The sequence below is a fragment of the Cnephaeus nilssonii genome, assembly GCF_951640355.1.
Source record: "Cnephaeus nilssonii genome assembly, chromosome: 7".
Taxonomy (NCBI): domain Eukaryota; kingdom Metazoa; phylum Chordata; class Mammalia; order Chiroptera; family Vespertilionidae; genus Cnephaeus; species Cnephaeus nilssonii.
Genome location: NC_137078.1, coordinates 36,624,719 through 36,648,354, shown reverse-complemented (window position 1 = coordinate 36,648,354; position 23,636 = coordinate 36,624,719). Strand labels below are relative to the sequence as shown.

At 41.3% G+C, this 23,636-nt stretch overlaps 1 protein-coding gene across 8 annotated transcripts in view; it reads left to right on the top strand.

The window, feature by feature from the left end:
• Nucleotides 1–18,555, top strand: part of LRRC8B (leucine rich repeat containing 8 VRAC subunit B) — an 80,338-nt gene extending 61,783 nt beyond the window's left edge. For 5 of the 8 annotated variants that reach the window (XM_079776616.1, XM_079776614.1, XM_079776612.1 and 2 more), the window contains 2 exons: nucleotides 4,982–7,149; nucleotides 14,831–18,553. In XM_079776616.1, coding sequence (XP_079632742.1) covers nucleotides 5,011–7,149; nucleotides 14,831–15,103 — 2,412 coding nt within the window. In that variant the 5' untranslated portion in view covers nucleotides 4,982–5,010 and the 3' untranslated portion in view covers nucleotides 15,104–18,553. Of the gene's footprint in view, nucleotides 1–4,981; nucleotides 7,150–7,663; nucleotides 10,709–14,830 lie in introns of those variants that run through there. The other 3 variants (XM_079776618.1, XM_079776617.1, XM_079776619.1) reach the window with 2 other exon arrangements.
• Nucleotides 18,556–23,636: the final 5,081 nt, after the last annotated feature.

The following is a 23,636-nucleotide window of genomic DNA, read 5'->3' as shown; positions in this document are numbered from 1 at the left end:
AAGCTTTGTGCATCTGAGCCCTAGTTGGTTTGGCTCAGTGGATAGAGTGTTGGCCTGCAGCCTGAAGGGTCCCAGTCAAGGGTATGTACCTCGGTTGCAAGCTTGATCCTTGGCCCTGGTTGGGGCATGTGCGGGAGGCAACCAATGTGTCTATCTCTCCCCCTCCATTCCACTCTCTAAATATCAATGGAAGAATATCCTTGGGTGAGAATTAACAACAACAACAAAAAGCATTACTGTTAGGATTTGTTTGGGAAAAAAAAAAGCTTTGTGGATTTGAAATGTTTTGGAGAAATATGTGGAAATTTTAGGTATTTCCTAGTTTTTTTGTTTTATTTATTACTAGAGGCCCAGTGCACAGATTTGTGCACATTGAAAGGAGATTAATTAGAAGAAATATTTTAGAGGCCGGGGAGAGACCGTGGGAGGTTGGCTCCAGGGCATGTCTGGCCTGTCTCACCCAGTCCGGATCACCGGATCCCAGCAGCAGGCTAACCTACCGGTCGGAGTGTCTGCTCCTGGTGGTCAGTGTGCGTCATAGCAACCGGTCGAACAGTCAGACACGTAGCATATTAGGCTTTTATATGTGTAAATAACATGTCACTCCTGTTTGTTTTCCCTTTATATTGAATTTATTAACAAAATTATATAGGCGTTAGTTGCACAATTCCACAACACATCATCTGTACATTGTATCGTGTGTTTACCACCCCAAGTCAAGTCTCCTTCCAATACCGTTTATCCCCCTGGTATCACCATACTCTTATCCATAGCCATGAGTTTTTTCTCTTTTTGTTTTTTTCTCAATCTTTCAAACCCTCTCACCACCACCACCACCCAGCCCTTCAACTCACCCACTCCCCTGCTCTCTATCTATGAATCTGTCTCTGTTTTGCTTGTTAGTTCATTTTGTTCATTAGTTTCCACATAGGAGTGAAATCATATGGTACCTCTCTTTCTCTGACTGGTTCTTTTTTTTATGGTTTCTAGGTCCTTTTGTGTGTTTACTATCTCTTTATTGTGGTTCTCACTGAGTTCATTCATTTTCCCCTAGGTTTCTTGAGCATCCTTACAGCCATTGCTTTGAATTCTATATGTGGTAGATCGCTTGCCTCCATTTCATTTAGTTATTTTTCTGGAGCTTTCTCGTGTTCTTTCATTTGGGGCATGTTTCTTTGGCTCCCCATTTTGGCTGTCTCTCTGTATTTGTTTCTGTGTATTACGTAGATCTGCTATGCCTCCCAGTCTTGGTATGGTGGCCTTTTTTAGTAGGTATTCTGTGGGGCTTGGTGACACAATCTCTCCCTTGTCACCTGAGCTAGGTGCTTCAGGCATGTCTCTCGTTTGGCTTATGTGAGCCTTCCTGTTGCAGTTGAGTCTTGAGTGCTATTGGCCTATCTAGATGGTGTTGATTCTCAGTCTAGCTGACTATGAGGATCAATCTTGACCATAGTGTACGAGTTGCTGTCTGGTTGCTAACCCCACAAGGCACAATTCACCCCAGCTGGGTCTGGTGCCTGCTGACCTCTCCCTTCGGTTGTGCCACTTATGGACTAATTTGGTCATACTCTGATGTGGCCTGAAGCCTGTCACCTGGTGTGTTGGTTCTGGGGCCTCTTGTGAGGGACTCTAGTACAGGTCAATGTCAGGCGCTGCCTGTGACCAGCCCTGGGTCACCAGTTTGGAGCTCCAAAGCAATCCAGTTTGTGGCTGCCTCTGTGGGGCCTGGGTACATGGTAGGGACCAAGCTGTGTTTTAAGCCTGGCTTCTACCAGCACCATGCCTGGGGGCAGGTGAGCAAAAGGCCCAAGACACACTCTGCCTCCTGGTTGCCTACCAGGCTCAGTCACTGAAAATGCCTCTGGTGGTACTCGAGTTGTGTCAGGTAGGTTCTTAGTGAATCACCAGGTAGGGGCAAGTAAGATTCATCGAGTTTCTAGGTCTGAGACCATTCAACAAAAGCCTCAGTGTACACCAAAGCCAACCACCACCTGCCTGGGAGCAGCAGATCTGTGTGGTGGGCGGGGTCTCAGAGAGTCGTCAGGGTGAGGACAGTAGAATTCATCAGATGAACCCAGACCAAGATATGGGTGTGTGGAGGGAGGGCTCTGCACAGGGTCGGTGGTGGCTCTGGTCAGCGTGTGAGGGAAACATGGCCCTTGCCCTAGAGTCACACAACTCCATCCTTCCCTGTTGTCTTTTCCACCCCTCGAATGTGCTCAGATATTCTTGAGAGCTCCCCAAAGAAGTCTGTGCTGCTGCCAGGCTGGCCACAGACAGCCAGCTCCTATGCAGGGCATGAGCTCAGCCGTGTAGAGCCACAGGAAGTCAGGTGGGTGAGGCCAGTGCACTCCCCAGGCTGACAGCATGGAGAACAGTGGACCCAGGAAAGACGGTGTCTGTGGATGGTGTCAGGAGGGATCTAGTACAGCTGTCCCTTCAGCTCTCTTCCCTAAGGCACACAACCCAGTTTCCCCCTGCATGACTCCAGTCCTCTCTGATCCGCCTTCCTTCCACCGGAACCCTTTAAGAGGGTGCTTGGATTTCTAGCAGACTCCTGTCTCTCCCTGGTGGTCGGAATTGCCACTGATTTTCACAGCCAAATCTTATTTGGGCTCCTCTTCCTGGCTCAGGTGCTCTGGGCTGGGGATTCCAATATGAGGTTGAGAACCCTTGCTCCTAAGGAAGGACCTTTGCAACTAAGAGATCCCTCCAGACTTTCATCTGCCACCTGTGGGTGTGGGGACAGCCCTTTTCACATCTCGGCCCTTCTTACCAGTCTCTTCTGTAAATCCTTGATTATAAAGTCTTCTCTTCCACTAGTCTTCAGTTGGTTTTTCAGGATGATGGTTCTATGATTTATTGTAATTCCGGTTCAGTCCTGGGAGGAGGTGAGTAGTTTCCATCTACTTCACTGCCCTTATCTCAGCTGAATATTGTCAGTTACCTGTGTTTCTCTGTAGATAATGGTTTTCAGACAAATAGCTCCTGATTTTTTTGTTGCCCACTTAATTTTTAACCTATGACTCAGTATTGAATTCCAGGTGTGATCTCACCAGGCAGGTACAGAATGACTGTTGTCCCTTTATCTGGGTTCATCTATCAATGTGGCCCCAGATTATAATAATATTGTAACTGTAGTTAGCATTAATATAGCACGTAGCTATATTTATCATAATAGCTATCACACTATTAGCTAAAAGTATATATTCATGCCAACTAAAAACCTTAGGTATTTTTCACACGATCATCCATCAATATGTTCTACCATCCTGCCTGCTACCACATTTAATGGCATTTTGGGGTCTATGTGCAGGACTTTCTGTTTGTCTCATATACTCCTCTTGGTTTTGGTTTTTGTCTTGTCTTGACAAACAATTATGGTTAACTGCAGTTGGATGAGGCAGAATGAGAGGAGCTGAGAGTTAGAATTAGACCCACTAAACTAAAGGAGGGAAGGCCTGACGAGTTGTATAATCAAGACCCAGGTCCTCAGAGGAAGTCGAATCCCTATAATACGATGTTCAGCGAGGATGCAGGGAGAAACTGGTGCTCCAGTCCGGCAGCTAAAATCAGGTGTCATAGGTGCCCTAACAAGTGGGAGAGCAAGAAGGTGTGGGGCTCAGGATCAGATGATAAGGAGCATGTTGGAGCTGACCAGCAAAAGAGAGCACACTGATTAACAGGTAGCAGAGCATCTGTAATGGAATTCTGGGGTTCAAGGCAGGATGCCGGTCTCTAGAAGGGGGACGAATGAGCCAAAAAAAAGAAAAGGCCTCCTTGGGGGTGCTACCAGTACTAGGATATCTAGGAAGAGAAACTCAGACCTAGGAAAGATGCTAAGACTTCAGATTCAAGAAAGTATAAGAGAAGCCCATGGACATAGGTTAGAACTGAACCACCAGCAAAAGATAACCATGCCCACTGTGGGGTGTTTTTTTTCTTGCCAAATATACTGTTAGGTTCAAAATGTCCTTTTATCTATCTTGCTCTGTGCCCTCTTATAGGAGGTCTGGATTTTACTAATTAACAATTTTTAAAATAAGTGATTTAAAAATATTTTTAAATGACTTAATGTTTTATGTAACGTCTCTTTCTGAACTTTACATAAACCATTTATATAAGGAACATTGAGTACTTTTAAAGAAACTGAAAAATCCACCTTGTTTTTCTGATGGCAAAAATAATTTAAGAATAGATTATTCCCTTAGTCATTTATTCTATTAGTATTTTGGCATGGAAACGTTAAACAGGAGAGTCTCTATAGTAGAATATTGGCTCTGACTGAATTTTTATTCCCAATCCTTTTTTAAGCCATTACTATTGTTTGTCAGCTTTTAAGTCCTCTAAGTTGAACATGAATTTTAGTTACATCGCAAGAGCTGGGGGTGGAGGGCGGGGGCGGGGGCGGGGGTGGGAGGAACGAATGCATTAAATTACGTTTTGTTTTGAACATAGAATTGGCAGATCACTCTAGAATTTTCGGAAGGGGTAATTTTATAAGGCAGTGCTTGCTCAAAAGAGGTTCTTCTTAGCGACTGAAACACAACTCTTAGGCTGAAGCGAATGCTCCAGGCATGGGGGACAGGGCGTGGAACAGAGCTTACTCAGACCATTTTTTTGGGAGGGTGGAAAGTGTAGCTGGGAACAAGTAGCATAAGAACAAGTTGTCCCAGCGTTGATTGAAGAAAATCCGGTTTTTAATAGCTCAGCATGGAGTCAAAATGCAGGAGGAAATGAGATTGTTGCTTCACATCCTGACCCAGTGGGTTATCACCAAACAGTATCTCACCTAAGGCACTTTAAAGCGCACATTATCTAGTGAAACCAGGTGACTTCTATATTCCCTGATCAGTCCTGCCTTCAAGGGTTTGCCCCTGAACTAAATCCTACTTAGGATACGTGTATCTGAGCGTTAGCATTAAATGCTTATTTTGGATACTTTTACCTCAGCCCTTTTTCTTTTATTTTTCTCTTCCAGTTTCTGTATTCCTCCTACAAGGGAAAGTCATGATCACACTAACGGAGCTAAAATGTTTAGCAGACGCCCAATCCTCTTATCACATCCTAAAACCGTGGTGGGACGTCTTCTGGTATTACATCACCCTGGTCATGCTGCTGGTGGCCGTGCTGGCAGGCGCGCTGCAGCTGACGCAGAGCCGGGTTCTGTGCTGTCTCCCCTGTAAGGTGGAATTCGACAATCACTGCACCGTGCCTTGGCACCTCCTGAGAGCCAGCGTGAACGCGTCCTCCGACCTTGGGCCGCCGCTTCCGCTGCCGCTCCGCATCCAGAATGACCTCCACCGCCAGCAGTACTCCTACATCGATGCCGTCTGTTACGAGAAGCAGCTCCACTGGTTCGCCAAGTTCTTCCCGTACCTGGTGCTCTTGCACACGCTAATCTTCGCAGCCTGCAGCAACTTCTGGCTTCACTACCCCAGCACGAGTTCCAGGCTCGAGCACTTTGTGGCCATCCTGCACAAGTGCTTCGATTCTCCGTGGACCACCCGCGCCCTGTCGGAAACTGTGGCCGAGCAGTCAGTGAGGCCCCTGACGCTCTCCAAGTCCAAGGTCCTGCTCTCATCCTCAGGGTGTTCGGCTGACGTGGATGCCAATAAGCAGTCCCTGTCCTACCCGCAGCCCGGCATGGAGTCAGCTGGCATAGAAAGCCCGACTTCCAGCGTCCTGGACAAGAAGGAGGGCGAGCAGGCCAAAGCCATCTTTGAAAAAGTGAAAAGGTTCCGCATGCACGTGGAGCAGAAGGACATCATTTACAGAGTGTATCTGAAGCAGATAATAGTCAAAGTCATCTTGTTTGTCTTCATCATTAGTTACGTTCCATATTTTCTAACCTACATCACTCTGGAAATTGACTGCTCAATTGACGTGCAGGCTTTCACAGGATATAAGCGTTACCAGTGCGTCTACTCCTTGGCAGAAATATTTAAGGTCCTGGCTTCCTTCTATGTCATTCTGGTTATACTTTATGGCTTCACCTCCTCCTACAGCTTGTGGTGGATGCTGAGGAGCTCCCTCAAGCAATATTCCTTTGAGGCGTTGAGAGAAAAAAGCAACTACAGCGACATACCGGATGTCAAGAACGACTTTGCCTTCATCCTCCATCTGGCTGACCAGTACGATCCTCTTTATTCCAAACGCTTCTCCATATTCCTGTCGGAGGTCAGTGAGAACAAACTGAAGCAGATCAACCTCAATAACGAATGGACGGTGGAGAAACTGAAAAGCAAGCTGGTGAAAAATGCCCAGGACAAGGTAGAACTGCATCTCTTTATGCTAAACGGTCTTCCAGACAATATTTTTGAGCTGACTGAAATCGAAGTGCTCAGCCTGGAGCTGATTCCTGAGGTCAAGCTGCCCCCTACCGTCTCCCAGCTGGTCAACCTCAAGGAGCTTCATGTGTACCATTCGTCTCTGGTGGTAGACCATCCTGCCCTGGCCTTTCTAGAGGAGAACTTAAAAGTTCTCCGCCTGAAATTTACTGAAATGGGGAAAATTCCACGCTGGGTATTTCACCTGAAGAATCTCAAGGAACTTTATCTGTCGGGCTGTGTTCTCCCTGAGCAGCTGAGTACCATGCAATTGGAGGGCTTTCAGGACCTAAAAAACCTGCGGACCCTCTACTTGAAGAGCAACCTGCCCCGGATCCCCCAAGTCATTACAGACCTCCTGCCTTTCCTGCAGAAACTGTCCCTCAATAACGAGGGAAGCAAACTGGTTGTGTTGAACAACCTGAAAAAAATGGTCAATCTGAAAAGCCTGGAGCTGCTCAGCTGTGACCTTGAACGCATTCCACACTCCATTTTCAGCCTGAACAATCTGCATGAGTTAGACCTAAAAGAAAACAACCTTAAAACTGTGGAGGAGATCATCAGCTTTCAGCATCTCCAGAATCTTTCTTGCTTAAAATTGTGGCACAATAACATTGCTTATATTCCTGCCCAAATTGGGGCATTATCTAATCTAGAGCAGCTGTCTTTGGACCATAATAATATTGAGAATCTACCGCTGCAGCTTTTTCTATGCACTAAACTACATTATTTGGATCTAAGCTATAACCACCTGACCTTCATTCCAGAAGAAATCCAATATTTGAGTAATTTGCAGTACTTTGCTGTGACCAACAACAATGTAAGTAAATTCATTCTTCTCTTTATTTAGTCATTTGAGTGTCTGCTGTTGCAGTGTGTAATGTAGATAGAGAAAATGGACATTAAATCATACTAAGCATCCTCTGAGAACAGCCTGACCACCACTTACTAGACATGTGGCCATGGACAAATTACCAAAACACTGAGCAGCAGTTTTTAAGCTAACTTGCAAGTGTCAGGGAGACTTTATGAAAAATTATATAAGCACTCGGCACAGTTCCTCATATGTAGTAGTTGCTCAACATATGTTTTCTTTATTCTCTTTTCCTATATTTTACATAAACACAGTTGAAGTATGTTAAACTAATTAGGTATGACAGAACTTACGTTTCATTTTGGAAAGGTCTTAACTACTTAGAAAGTTTCATAAAACTTTTCAGCTTTCCATATCTGTCATAGGAGCAGAAATTTTTGGTAAATATACTGTGATCATGAGTTATTCATAAATCTTTATTTCTTTTTTCTTTTTTTTTTTTTGTGATGCGGTAAGACAGATTTGAAATCTACGTGCATGTCTAGAAAGGCAATGCGAAATGAAAGGCCTGGTTCCATAATGCAACACTAGGGCTTCTTGGAAGCTTTTTCCAGCACCCATGCTTTACAGATGAACCATAATTTGCAACAGTAAAGCCAAGCTAAGGAAAACTTAACATCTCTGAAACAAGAAAAAACAAAATAAATGACTAGTTTCCTAGGTTAAAATGTGAAGGAGGAGGAAAAAGAAAAAAAAAATCATGCTAGCCAAAAGCGGCAAGAGAGTGATGGTGATGTCCAAAAGGAAAGAAGCGGTGCAGGGCGGCGGGGGGAAGAGGGCAGGGAAACCTGGAACTCAGGTCTGCCAAGAGAGGAAAGTGGTCTTCCTCTAGTTGGAAATGGGAGCTATTCTATTTTCTTCTATCCCATTCACTAATTTGTTATCTCCTACCAGTGGTCAGCAAACTCATTAGTCAACAGAGCCAAATATCAACAGTACAACAATTGAAATTTCTTTTGAGAGCCAAATTTTTTAAACTTAAACTTCTAACGCCACTTCTTCAAAATAGACTCGCCCAGGCCGTGGTATTTTGTGGAAGAGCCACAATGAAGGGGCCAATGAGCCACATGTGGCTCGCGAGCCACAGTTTGCTGACCACAGTCCTAGACCTTTTATCGTTCATATTTCATGCTAAATATAGCTGTGAGCATGGTGTTGGCTAATAAACATATTAATCACCTGGTATTATATTTGAAAACCATGGATTGTTAGAGAAATACCGGAAAGTGAGGGAGTGAGGGCAAAATTCATTCACATTTTAATGAGGGCTCTGATTTTTAGAACTCTTAAGACTTTACACATATGTAAAAGGTTAGAGCCCTTTTAGATAAGAAATCTTCAGGTCTTAACCTTTTGCACTCGGATGTCGAGTGTGACTCGACACGGTTAGCATCGGTAGCAGCTCTTTTTATACTCTTTGAATGTATCAATAATTTGAAATATAAAAAATCCAAATAAATAAGTTTGTATGAAAAGAAACTCCAGTTTTTTATTCTACTGCCGCGCTTTGTAAAATCTGGGGTATTTAAAAAATTAAATCCCGAGTAGAATAAAGGAATCGAGAAAAAAGCAAGCGAGTGCAAAAGGTTAAAGGATAATGAGGTTTTAAAACTCTTTTAGGCTTCACTTAGATTAATAGTGCACTTCAGGATTACCTGAAAGGCTTGTTAAAACATAGATTCCTGGGCCCCACTCCAGGGTTCCCATTTCAGTAGGTCTGGTGTTGAATCCAAGAGTTGGCTGTTATCAAATGTCCAGGTGAAGCTGATACTGTTGATTTTGTGACCATACTTTGAAGTCTATGGGTCTAGAGATTTATCATTGCTGTTGTTAAATTATGCAGTTAACTAATATTAATATTAATAGAACAAGCAGAAGACTTCTCATCTTTTCCAAAAAGCTGTCCAAAAATTGAATGAACAATTAAAAAGGGAGAGGTGATTTTCTTATTAATAAAACTGTCTAGATATAGATTATCAGTCTCTTGGTAGGAAGGTTGTTAAAGGGAATTAGAGATTCAGGTTTCATGTGGAATTTAATTTTAAGGTTCCTTCTAATCTTGATATCCTCATGATTCTATGAGGTAGACCAAAATATCTATAAAAATTATAAAATAGCCCTAGCCAGTTTGGCTCAGTGGATAGAGCATTAGCCTGCAGACCAAAGGGTCCTGGGTTCGATTCCAATTAAGGGCGCATGCCTGGGTTGCGGAGTTGATCCCCCGAGGGGGGCATGCAAGAGGCAGCCAATCAATGATTCTTTCTCGTCATTGATGTTTCTTTCTTTCTCTCCCCTCCCTTCCTCTCTAAAATCAATAAAAATATATATTTTTTAAAAATAAAATAATATATCAAATTCGATGCATAAGTATTTACATATGCATATACTCAGAAATGTGAGTTGATTCGTGCATGTTCAATAGAGGTTGGTAAAGATTCCTGAGAGAAGAAGTTTTAAAGATTCTTCTAAGGACTTAAGAAATGTATCAGATTCATAAATGAGGCAATAAATACTAACTCTGGTGTTAAAGACTTTTTTTTGAAAAAACATTGGGTAGCTAATATTACCACTGAAAAGGGTGCAGAATTAAACTTGGAAAACAAGCACCAAGTTAGTTAGATAGCGAAAAGCACCACAGCCAAAATCACAGCACAAAAGCAAAATGGTAGAGATACCGTGCCACCGACCAGCCCTGGGCACCGGGGCTGCCCCTGGACACTCGATTCTGCTGCCACTGCCGCCCTTGCCCTCCCGACAAATAGGTTCTTAGTGATTTCTGCTTCTTGGTGACACTACCCCAGTTCAAAGTCCAAGTCTGAGCATTGACTGGTAGATTATGAATGCTCGTACTCCAGCACCAAGATAAGATAGGGAATTCTCCAGATAGCAAAGCTATTGGGCAGTTCCCCAAATGATAGACATCCAACGGGAGGGCACTCCAGAGTTTCTTCCACGGGATAGTAATGAGGGTTATCACAAAAGCATTCAACATTTCTTTTTATCATGCTTTTGCAGCAGGGTACTTCAGAGCTTTTAAAATATGAGTATGCATTATGCTTCTCTAAGAGGGAGGTATGGTGTGCCATGTTTGTCACACTTACTTGAGCAAGACACTTTTTCATGGTAACGCTGAGTTTCGTGGAACATATCCTGAGAACGCTGGAGGCGGGAAATCTAAAAAAGATAGAGATCATGCACAAAGGATTGCAACAGACATGCCCAGATGTAATAAGAAGTGAGAGCATTTAATAAAGCGGACAGAATGGAGAGTGCCTTGAGGTCTGCAAGTCAAGTTCATGTTTGATTCATTGGAAAGTAGCTGTGGTGAGACTTGAGCTTGGAAGTTCTAGTTAGCTTGAACTGGTAGTTTCAAAGGTGGCTCTGATTATAGTGCATAGAAGATTGGACCCTGGCCAGAAAGCTCAGTTGATTAAAGTGTCGTCACAATACACCAAGGTTGTGAGTCCGATCCCAGGTCAGGGAACATAAAAGATTGTGAGTTCGATCCCAGGTCAGGGAACATAAAAGAATTAACCAATGAATTCATAAATAAGTGAAACAACAAATCAGTGTTTCTCTCTCTCTCTCTCTCTCTCTCTCTCTCTCTCTCTCTCTCTCGTATCATTAAATAAAACTTTAAAAAAAAAAGAAGATTTGGGAAAGGATAGTCAAAAAACAAAACCCCATGAAAAGATTTAATCAGTTATGATTTACAATTAGGAATTCTAAACAAAGAGACAAAGACTCATATCTGAAAGATATGGGAGCCAAATCTATCCACAGCCTGAGCTAAGAATGGTTTTTAATTTTTTAAATGGTTGGGGGTAAAACTCAAAAGAATAATGATATTTTGTCACACATAAAAATTATATGAAATTCAAATTTCAGTGTTCATGAATAAATTCCATTGCTCTCATTTGTGGGCCTATATTACAAAAAAATTATGTTCAATTGTTATTACTATATTTTGACTTTCATCACTTAAATCTGAATGAATTTTTTTCTCTCTTGTTATATAAGCACCTACATAATTTTCAGTTTTGTCTCTTGGCCCACAAAACCTAAAATATTTACTATCCAGCCTCTGCTAAAGTCCACTGCCCTCCTTTTACTGATACTGAAACTGAGGCTCATAGTAATTTGAACTGAGGTCTGAAGCTACCTAGTGATGGAACCCAAGTCTTTCAACCCCTATTCTAGAGCTCTTTCTAGTGCATCTTAGATGCATCAGTCCAACTGATGTTAGAACGAAGAGTGGTGTGTGTGGAAGACAGGAGAGGAAGAGGCAGCATCCACCTGTCCCAGTGCTAAAGTGTCATTGGACGCTCATCCATAAGTAACGTGATGGAGAAGCACAAGGAAGGGAGCGAGGGGGGATTGATAGCTTCACTCAAATCTTGTAAACCTAGGTCTTCTAACTTCTACATTTCTGCATTTAAAGCATTTCTTGTATTAACTTAAAGACGTCTAGCCAAAAGGTGAACAATGTGGAAATTCCTCCTCATTTCACACATTAATGTGATATAATGCGGAAGGTCACTTATGTGGCAGGGCTTATTCTTTTTACCATCACTACTTAGAAACGGAAATCTTCAGCTTTGTTTCTTGAAATGATTAGAATTCTGAAGTAAGGTCCCAGCCTCTGGGAAACAGTGGAGAATTTCATTATCAATGTCAGCCATAGATATAAGAAGAGAATCACCCTCCTTCGGATGTCCTGGGGATATTAGTACATTTTGTTGAAAATATTTGGTTACTAGAGAATTCTAGGATATAGAGTGATATTGTAGCCATTATTTTGTTGTTCATTTTATAGTTTATTATATGTATATATTATAGTTTAGTCTATAAAACCTTTCTGTTTATGAACTTTATTACCTCTCTTTTTTAAAAGAAATCAGTGGTCCACCAAGGTAATTCTTTTCTTTCTGGTTCACGTATTATATAGTCTAAGAAAGAATATGCTAAATGAATTCAGTATAAATAAATGCTATACAAAATTTTTATAAATAAAATTCATCGGCCCAGTCAAAAAATGTTTGGTGTTCTTGTAAGCTTCGTGCAAACTATTTTTTAAAGGTGTAAGTACATTTTTCAGGATGAGATTGCTGAGTTGAAAGGAGGTCTTGAGTCTCTAACATAGCTGCCCAGCCTCCTTTAGCAAAATTGAATCCCAGTAGATGAGTTAGGGCTTGTGCTTTCACAGGGGGTGCTGATGTTGAGAAAAAGCCCGAGATGGACATTGGCTCTGGGGAAGTGGTTCCGCTGACCACAGCCCTGACTCACTGTCACGGCAGCAACACAGACATGTTAACAGCCGGGCCTCAGAGGCTCACTTCCTTTGCCTTGTGAAATCCCTCTCCTGGAAGTCTCTAAAATCACAAAGTCTGAGATTTGGAAGAAGATTGGTGAAAACCTGATAGTGCTGACAGCCCAACAGAAGGAGAGTGGGGGCCATGGCTTCAGGGTATCCACCCACTAGGCAGTCAGTTCCAATGAGCAAGGTTCTTACTGGCATCTGAAAGCGGACCGAAGAAGTGAGATGTGGGTACCCTGATTAGGGCTCTCTTCATACCACCCAGTACAGACTAAGTATTTGTGTAATTGTTTAATATCTTTCTCTCCCATTAGACCGCTGTTTCTCAAATGGGGACGACTTTGTCCCCCAAGAGACATTTGCCTGGAGACATTGTTGGTTGTGACACCTGGGGAGGGGAGTGGCACCAGCATCTAGTAGGTGGAAGCCAGGGATGCTGCTAAACATCCTACAATGCTTAGGGCACCCACCACACAAAGAATTATCCTATCCAAATGTCAACAGTGCAAGGTTAAGAAGCCCTGCGTTAGACTAAGATTCTTAAAGACCCATCTGTCGCCGAGACCGGTTTGGCTCAATGGATAGAGCGTCGGCCTGTGGACTCAAGGGTCCCAGGTTCGATTCCGGTCAAGGGCATGTACCTTGGTTGCAGGCACATCCCCAGTAGGGGGTGTGCAAGAGGCAGCTGATCGATGTTTCTAACTCTCTATCCCTCTCTCTTCCTCTCTGTAAAAAATCAATAAAATGTATTAAAAAAAAAAAAAAGACCCATCTGTCATGCTCAGCACTTTATCCCCAACACCTAAGCACAAAAGGAGGCTCTCAGCACCCATGTACAACTGGTTTGCCTAAGTACTGCTTAGGCACCAGCAGGCACTCTCCTGAGCATATTGCACAGGACTTAATGTTTCCTCTACCCATGTCTCACTGACTCTACTTCCCGCTGCCAGTGTCTCTGAAGGGGTGACATTTCTTCTGTCTCGTCTCTCTGTCATACTCTGTGTTGAAATCTACATATGCATGGTGCTGCATTTGCATTCTTGAGAAGAGATGGAAATAAAAGGGTAGATGTTTTTTCATTGCTTATACCTAGTATTTGGATGTACAGTGATGAGCTATAGTGAATGTTGGTTTTAGCGACGGTGGTCGTTGGGTTTATTATCAAGACTCTTCACTACTGAGCGTATGTGTGGGGGGTGGAGGGGAGGTGCCAACACAATGAGCATTTATGGATATAGTATGGCAATTCTTTAGTTTGTATAGAACATGTTTATCCTTTTGCGGCTATCCTCCTCCAGACTGCGCCCATCCTCCTTGTTTCTAACACAGCCACTTCCCAAACCAAGAGCCCATGTTTCATGGTAGCAAATATGCCCTGGCCCGACCTGTATCAATATGGGGAGTGTTGTAGAGTAGTGAGGTGTGTGCAGCCCAGCTCTGCTGGACCCAAACTCACCCTCAGTGGCAGGGTGAGAGTTGAAGGCACTGTGCATGCTCACCTCTCCTGTGGACCTCTTTCCCCAACAAACCCTATCTCATATACACACAGTGGCTCTTGTAGAAATTCACATGCAACCTACCCACCAGATAGGGGAGCGGTTCAGTTGAGTGGCTCCAGGAGTTCACTTAATTGCAGGCTATTTATCATATTTTAAATTATTTCTCTGTGTTACATCATTTAATCGAGCCAGCCAGAAAACAGGAAGAAGGGTAAAGAAATACTCATGTGTATGTAGAGGGCAATGAAGTATATTATCATACATATCTTCTTGTCTCTGCTTCTGTCGACCTTTTTTTTTTAACAGAATAATGTTTTCAGTCTATACTGTGAAACCCTAAGGAAGTAGCCTCATGTCTGTTCTCAGGATGTTTTTGAGGGTGTTGCTTATTACATAAGACAGTAAACTCTTCACAAGGACTCTTGAGAGCAATTGATTTCTGATCTAGGACTCAAGAATAATTATGATTTTCCTGAGTTACTAGCTTGTTTCCCCCTCTCCCCCTTATGGGACAATGAGTATGTAACTGATTAGGTTTTCTTTGAGAATTGCTTATTAGAATGTTTAGAGCCAAATGTGTTGCCCACCCACATATAACAAGGGTTTAAAAGTTTATGGTAGCCTCAATTCTGACTCATGTTGGGATGTCCTTGTTTTTCCTTTATATTTTCCATCTACTTCAAATTTATCATCAGTGTTACATGTAAACAACCAGAAATGTTTTGGAAAAGGGTAGAGGTATACATAAGTAATTGTATTATAGCAGGCCATCAAAAACTGGTCTTACTGGCTTCTTTCTTTCCGTTTCCAGATTGAGATGCTACCAGATGGGCTGTTTCAATGCAAAAAGCTGCAGTGTTTACTTTTGGGGAAAAATAGCCTGATGAGTTTGTCCCCTCTCGTGGGTGAGCTGTCGAACCTTACTCATCTGGAGCTCATTGGTAATTACCTGGAAACACTTCCTCCTGAACTGGAAGGGTGTCAGTCCCTAAAACGGAGCTGCCTGATTGTCGAGGAGAACTTGCTCAATACTCTTCCTCCCCCTGTCACAGAACGCTTGCAGACGTGCTTAGATAAATGTTGACCTAAAGAGAAAACTTCTAAAAGTGTGCCCCAGGGCTTTAAATGAGAACTAAAATTTCCTAACTTATAAAGATTTTTTAAATGGGTAATAATTATGACTAACTATAATCAAATGTTTTATTAAAGCGTCTCAGTGTCTAAGTAAACAGGTAAAAAGTGTTAACACTGAAATGAGTTTTGTGAATAATTGATCTTTTACTTATTGACTTGTAAGGGTGGAATGGAGGACATGAAATTATTGAATGTCCACCTTGCAGTTATTACCTTGAAGATTAGATATTCTTCCCTCTCCCTCCCCAGCCCCATTACTTATTTGCACACTTGTTTTAACTGACGTCCTGTTTGGATATTTATCAGCTAGACCATAAACTCATCAATATAAATGTCCTTGATGTACACTTAAGACTGTCTTTGATTTATGTTCTTAATTATTTTTAGGCAGGGTGTCTGGTGCTTGGCAGAATTCCTTCTTGGTTTTTTACTTCCTGTCCCAGCTTGATTGAGTCTTCCTTCATCTGGTTTTCTCTTAACAATGATGAACTGAGAAAGTGCCTGCTTTGGGCCTCTGCATAGGACAGGAGCAGGGTACTTAGGATTGGGACATCCTGAAAATCCATGTATTCTCCAAGATTTCTTCTTGTGCATCATCAAAGCTTTTTTTTTTATTTGCTCATGTTTATATTAAATGTAAAACTTAAATATTTTTATTGCATAATCTTGGATTCAAAATCTATGGGAATAATTTTTGTAAGGTACAGAGAACACATGCATTTCTCTAAGAATTTACTATTAACATGCTTGGGTTTTTTTGCCTGCTTATGATTCTCATGTTTGTGTGCATTCTCCAAAATGTTTTTTTACTCTGCAACTAATTACTTCTGGATAACAAAAGCCTTGTGTTTCATGCCCTAAAATATGTAAGGGTTTCCTTATAAAAGGATGGCCACATCATCTACCTCTCTCTTCCCTTGTTGCTGTGCTATTATTGTACGGGTACAATTCTTAATAACTTCAGAAACTGTGATGGAGGGGAGAGGTAGAGATTTCAATCTTTAAAACTGACTTCAAAATATCTTGTAGAAATTAAGAGTTAAACCAAAACACTTTACTTTCTTCTCCATCTGCATGATCTGTAGATATGATTATAATGTAAAATACTCAGCCTCTATTCATTGTTTAAGATGAGTTCTCAAAGCTCACAAAGAAATAAACCCATTTAACTGGAATTCATCTCATGCCTCTGGTTAACTTTTCTGGAATACAATTTGCTCTTTTTTTATAAAGAGCTTTTGTGTTTGGCCTTTTACTGTGCGTATTGTAAAATGAAAATCAACGGACTCATTTTGGGTAAATGTTACATTTTTAATGTGTTTTTCTCTAGGCATTATGATGCCATCTAATTTTGGGTGTGACTATGAAGTAATTGATTAACCGCACCTAGACAAAACTGGAGAACACTATGGGTAAAGAGTACCGTAAACATGGAGTTGTGATGTTTGCTGTTTTTCTTGCTTTGCCCATTCCAAAAAGATGAAAGTGAGTCTTTATAACAAAATGTAGCTTCCCTCTCCTGCCACACACACCTGGACTGAATCTCAGAGAAAGAATTGTTTGCATCAAGTGAATTCGAATAATATTAGCTATAAAAATTATAAAACACCAAAGGCTGCCTAAACCTTATGGTTTATTCTGAATGAGAAGGAATGGTGTAAAAATGTAATTCTTACCAAAACTTGCCTTTAGTCAGAACATTCAAGTTCTCAGGGACCCAGGCATAACTGATGAAACTTTCTTCTAGGACTTCAGAAAAGAGATTCTGACTATATCTAGAGTTCTTTTTGTCATATTCCTATTTTTAATGTGAGTTGATGGTCATTTTCATATTTTACAATAGAATTGTCATGTGTGTGGATCCCGTGTTAGATAGGATTATCTTAAGTTTGGATGTGAACGAGGTACATGGAGAGGTGTTTAAATGTTCTCAGAACTTAAATGTTTGGGGACAAATAATTAGCCATAATTTATATGAAAATTTTCATCATCTTTTCTAAAGAAGAGTTTTCAAAACAAATTTTAAATTGTTAACATTTTCCTGACAAACTAGTCACTGGTTGTATTCACATGCAAAAGTCATTGGCAAAATCTTCCTTATCACCTCTCTCAATTTCTGGAAGTGAGTTACTATCAGGATTATTAGTGAGTATTGTAAGCTTCTTTCCAAACATAAGGGTATAGTAACTGGTGCAAACTCTGTTCTCGATGCCATTAAAAAGTTCTCAGATGTCTTTTTTATTTCATCCTTACACACCAGTGTTTAGGTAGCTTTTGAAATGACGTCGCACCAATGCAATGAACTCTGAGACCACCAGCTGACACACAAAAGGGATTTAATGCCACCTTTCCTGCGTGGCTGGAACAGATCATTTTATGTGTGTTCATATCCATTTAGGGGGAATTTAAGTGGAGAAAATGAAGTTGGTTCACTTGTAATTTTGAGACTTTAGTTGGCATTTGATTTCCAAGAATGTGCAGTACATTTTCCAAAAAATAAACATGGATGTTATTCAGAACAAAGTTAATGGCATTGGTTCATTTTATTTGCATGCACACACATAGACACACACACCTACCTATATATGCAAAATGTAACATTAGTCTTGGATATGTTTAGTATTTTTTCCCAAAGTTGCAAGAGGATATTTTTTATTTCTCATAATTATGGAGTGTTTTTTCCTCTTAATTATGTTTTTTTTAAAAAAAAACTGACTGCTCAACCTTAGCCTGAGAACCTAAGCAGTTTTAAGCATTTCTGGTAAGATAGTGTGTTCCTTTCTTAACCTACATCAGGGTACCTCTATGTGACACATAGATAGTGTGTTTTCATTCTTCATCCTCAGTCTTAATTTCCCCCTGAATGTCACCATATTTCACTGTTACTTAACGAATGTTTGTGTGGAACAGGGTAGAGATCCTCAGAATCTCAGCACTGTGGCATACACAGAATGTGTGTGCTGTGGTGAGCTGCAGTGAGCTATTTGCAGACCTTTGTTCGATGGTGAAAATATTTTTGTTCTTCAAGTGCTTCATGATTCAAATTCTATATGTTTAATTAAAACTGCATAATATTGATGGGTTCAGAAACTATTATAATAAACATTTCTGTGGATTTATAGCTTTATTTCCTTGTATTTTCAATAAAATGTTCTTTCCATCTTTGTTCTCTTATCATTGTCCTATATACATAAGGTATTTTGTTATCTCCCTCCACTCACTCACCTCCTTAAATTTGATCAGCACTTGTACAGTAACAATATATTTGTGCTAGGGAACTCGCAGTGATACCTGAGGAGAAGCCGGAGCCTATAATCATGCCTAGTTGAGTAGTTCTACTTTTCCCAACCCTGCAGTATTTAGAGCTAATCCAATGGTTCCCCATCTCTCCCAAAAGCATGAGAATATAACTGTAAGTCCGTTTTCAGAAACTGTGTATTGCATCAGAATCTGTGTTTATTTTTTCTGGAAACGAGGAAGGCTGATGGGAGAGGGGAGGAGTTATTCTGTACCCTTGTTTGAATTATGACGATACATACATGAAACTTGCAAAATTCCCTAAATATAATTCTCATCTTCAGCCGGATATGAAAGCTGAAGCAGTGAAAAAACTGCAGTCCTATTTAATTGCTTTCTTCCTGTTTCTGGTCCATCACCTCTCTATCCACTGGGAACTATCTATTAAGTTCCTTTGGTAATGTACTACACATTCTCTTAAACTTTTTTTTTTTACATGAACAATTTCATCACCATGAAAGCATTAACATCTTAAACTTTTTTTTTTTACATGAACAATTTCATCACCATGAAAGCATTAACATAGAAAATGTAAGCCAAAGCACTGAATTGAGATGGTTTCCAGTTGAACTTAATTATACTCAAGTTTTGCATTTGACTTATATAATATACTACTGCTGAGAAAAACATTATGAGTGCCTCCTGCATGTCATATATTATCAACAGAGATGGTGCAATTTAAAAAATACAAAGGGGCATAGAATTAGAATGGATGTCTCTGTGCATATATGTGTTATGTATAATCCTAAATATGTTTAAATATTTTTAAAATTCGTCAAATGTTTCACTTTCAGTAAAGTAGTGGGCCAATCTGAAGTAGAGCCATTTTCTTGTTAGCGTCCCGGAGAAGGCTAGCATTGCTTATTTTATCTTTGTCCCATATTTTGAAACATACATAACCAGCTTTTGCATCTGGCAATAAATTATTAGAAAATGTAAGACTTTGGCTTGAGTTGAATGTTTTCAGCCCTCAGGTTTACCATGAAAATCTGCATTTTAGTGGTAAATCCCTTTGCCTGAGATCCATTAGTTTTGGTACACATTACTGTTTTTAAAGTATGTTTTGTGTAAAAGGAAGATTCAATTTTTATAACAAATGGCAAATAAAAACAGATTAAAAGTTGAAAGAAGTTGACTGTACTGTTTCTTACCTGTGTCTATCCGTCAGTGACCAGGTTCCAAAAGTGATTCCCTCCCTCCTTCCACACTTGCTGTACCGTTACATAACTCACCAAATGATAGATTTTAGGTTTACACATGAATCTCATAACAGTTGTATGAGTTTTCAAAATGAGCTACAATTGTCACAAAATAGCAAGCCCCTAAAAAGAGCTGGATTGATCTTTGAATGCACAGAGGGGCAGGGGAAGGTGGAACTTGTTACTCTAATAGGTTCATCTTTCCAACAGTGTGCATCCTTGAGGACCTGAGATCACCAACCAGCCCATCTCTCTGCCTCTCTTCTTGACTCCAGAAAAAAAAAAAAGAAAGAAATGAGCTGCAAGAGGACATTTTCAGAAGGTTTTGTAAAGGGAGAAAAAAACAGAATTATTGGGAAAAATAGACACATAATCATTTGACCTTTATGTTTGTTTTATTTTTAAATCATTATTTTGATCTCTCTCTCCCCCCACCTCTCTCTCCCTCTATTTCAGCTTACACACACACACACACACACACACACACACACACACACACACAGTGTCAGGAACACATCAGAAAGCTGATACATCTTTTCTCTGCTGAAGGACAGAACTTGATACATACTGAACCAGATTATGAAGGAAATTTAACTGCTGAAACCAGATGGACATATTTTTTCCTGGAAATGCGGTTCTTCAAGAAGGCTTTCCTCTACCTCCCAAGTGCCTTGGGAATGGGAAATACAGGGTGTCCCCAAAAAATGTATACACATTTTAACAGCTGATAGCTCAATTTTGAAAATGACAGGTAAACACTGCCTTTATAATTATTCAAAATGTGTGTATACATTGCGGGGGGGGGCACCCTATATATTGAGAAAATAAAGCCTGCACCAGACTCAAGGCATGTGCTAACAGCCTGCAGGGTGGTGACATGCCCCCATGAGCACCATATTAAGTGTGGCTTTGTGTTGTTCTTCAGCATTCACTTCCACATTGCAAAATGGCTTATCAAAAACGTGGTGAAGGACCTGCCTGTGCGGGGAGGGTGCGGGTCGGGAGGGGAGGCTTTGTGGTGTGGTCAAGGGCACGGTTTGAGTCTGGAGCTTCAGCTTCTGTTGGGCTTCTGCCTCTTTCTCCTCTGGATCCTCTGAAATCCTAGCTTGTCATCTCTGTGCCTCTCACCTCCGAGGTCTGGAGGCCAGCTGTTCATCCAAAGGTGCAAAGTTAAACCTTGGACTCAAGCCCCATGTTTACAGAGGAATATATAACTATAGGCCAAAGAAGGATCAGAAAAAAGTACGAAGTCCTTTTTAAAATTCAAATCTCTTCTCACCTTGTGTTATCTCATCATCCTCTAGAGTTATAAGTCCTGCCTCCTAAATACCAACGATTCTATAGGACTACCTGTGTGTTACTGAGAGCTTTGCAAATGATTTATGTTAACATAAGAAATATTCAAACTTGTAAAAAAAAATAATTTGTGAGTCTATTTGAGCCAAACTGTCGACAATTGCTGGGAAGCAGAATCTCAATGAATTAAGATAATATTCCAGAGAATGGCGGTTTTTCACCTTGTTTTATACATTACAGTCAAAAGGAGATGTAAGTGGGTTACATGAACTCCATTAGGGAGGTGGGAGAAAGCAAAGCAGGGAAACCTCTGGGATTGGATAAAAAATAAAGTGATATACACATACTTCTTTTACTTAGGTGGGTACAGGATAGTTAACAGTCAACAATTAACTCAATGAGGATTTGTGGTCTCCGCAGAGCAGTGCCTGTGCTTTGAGGGGGTCCAGAAAAAAAGGAAAATTACTTTGACATTCCAACGATATGTTATCATAGATACACAAAGACAATAGGCTCAGTTAAGTAAAGATTGACCTTTGTCAGGGAAGATATTGGCCTAGGACATGACTACCATCATAAACTGCTTTTTAATTTTAAAAGTTTTCATTTCAGACCATCCTTTGTGGTTACTTTAGGTCTTTGAGTTTGCAAGGCCACCACGCAGGCTTTCCCTGCGTTAGTCAGGTTAGCATGTGGCCCCTTTTCGTCAACACTTAAACACCTTAAAGTTTGTTCGCCTTTTTACACAGGTATTTGTTGGTATAGAGCTCAACACATTATTTTTTACTCTCTGCCTCCCTCTGCTGCTGAGATAAGAACAAACCAAATAGAAGCTTCCTTCCCCTCCCTTTTATTCAGTTTCTCTTTGCCTTGCCTTTATCAAAAGCAACTTCCAAGGGAAGATCTTGAGAATTCAGTGGCCCTCACTTAATCCTAGTGACTCCATCTCAAATGAGATGCCTTAGAAAGGCCCCTGCAGTGCCTGGCAGCAGGACCAGACCGGAGGTGGGCAGGCAAGAATTTAGCACCCCTTTAAAAAAAACATTCTTTGAATGATTTATTCAATGTGTATTTGGTAGAGATGGGGGAACTGAAAACCATGAACCTTTATATGAGCTGTCTAGTTATTCCCTTCTCCAGTCACAAAACTCACAAGAGTGAGAGTTTAGAGATGACTGAGCAGAGAGTTAAGTGGAAGCTGTAGGGCAAATGAAAGTTACTACAGCTCAGAGCATTTCTTCAAACATCCCAATAGACCATCTCTTCTCCAGGCATCAAGAGCAGGCCTGTCAGCTGCTGGGTCTTCCCTCTTTCCCCTCAATGCACCCTATTCTCCTGGTCCCTTCCCTTCCCACTCCCTTCCTAGATATTTCTCTCTCTCTCTCTCTCTCTCTCTCTCTCTCTCTCTCTCTCTCTCTCTCTCTCTCTCGTTTATTGCTGTCCTAACCACATACTTCAAGCTTACATGTCCTCGCCCATTACTAAATCCCATCTTTGAGAGTATTAAGTACCCATCATACTGAGGGTGAGATTTTAGCTTTCCTCACAAAAATGTCTTTCAGTTACCAAGATTCTTCCTTCCTACAAGGTGGTTTCTTGTCACAATTTCCAATAAGAGACTTATTCAATGCGCTGACTGGGAGCAGGACCAATTTGCATTCCTTAGGCTGGAAACGTAAGAAATTGCATGTGGAGTCTACGGCCATACCACCCTGAACGCGCCCGATCTCGTCTGATCTCGGAAGCTAAGCAGGGTCAGGCCTGGTTAGTACTTGGATGGGAGAAATTGCATGTGGAAACCTGAGTTAACTGGTTCCCTATTTCCAATTATTCCAATGACATAGGGTGTTGCTTGTAAATTAGTACCCACCCCGGCAAATGTTTAAACAAATGCCAACTGAGTGAAGGGGGTTTCTGACTAGTCTTTCCCTGTACTGGGTTTGTATTCCCATCCTTGCCTGTTGCCTCTATGGGAACTTCACAGAGGGACTACTCAGATCATTATGGGGAGAAAAGAGCAGTTCCATCATCTTTTTAACAATAGACTGAGCCAAATTGCTCAGTGGAAGGGAAAGGCTGAAGGAAAACGGAGCGTCTCCATTAAGAGGCCTGAGGAAAATTTGCTGGGCTTGTCATATCTCGGCAGAACCTCATTAACGGCTTCAAACTGAAAAAAGATAAAACATCTAATCATTGCTTGTCCATGCTCCTTCAGCGTGTAGTCTGTCACCGTAGGGAAAACAGCACAGTGGAACTGGAGTACAACAATAATGTTACTTAGCACTGCTGCATGCCAGGTACTCTACTGGGTTCTTTGTTTGTATCTCAGCCCACCCGACAACTTCGTTTGATGTGTGAAATTTTAAAAGGTTAGCTTTCCCAAGGCCTCGTGACTGTTCAGAAGTGGCATCGTAGTCAACCTACATGTCTGCAAAGTTTGTTTCTGCAGAGGTTTAGGGAAACAACACAACATCAGCACTTCCTTCTCTCTCACCCACCTGGCGCTGAAGACTCACAGGTGACTATTTTCGGTCTCTTCCCATCAGCTCTAAGCCCAGTGCTTCCTCCTGCCCCGTATCTATCCAGTTCGTCATCTCCTGAGCCAGGGAGTCACTCTCCATCCATTCCACACACACCCTTCCCCACATCCCCTAATGTCATTCTAGAATTGCAGAACTTTCCAAGCGGAAG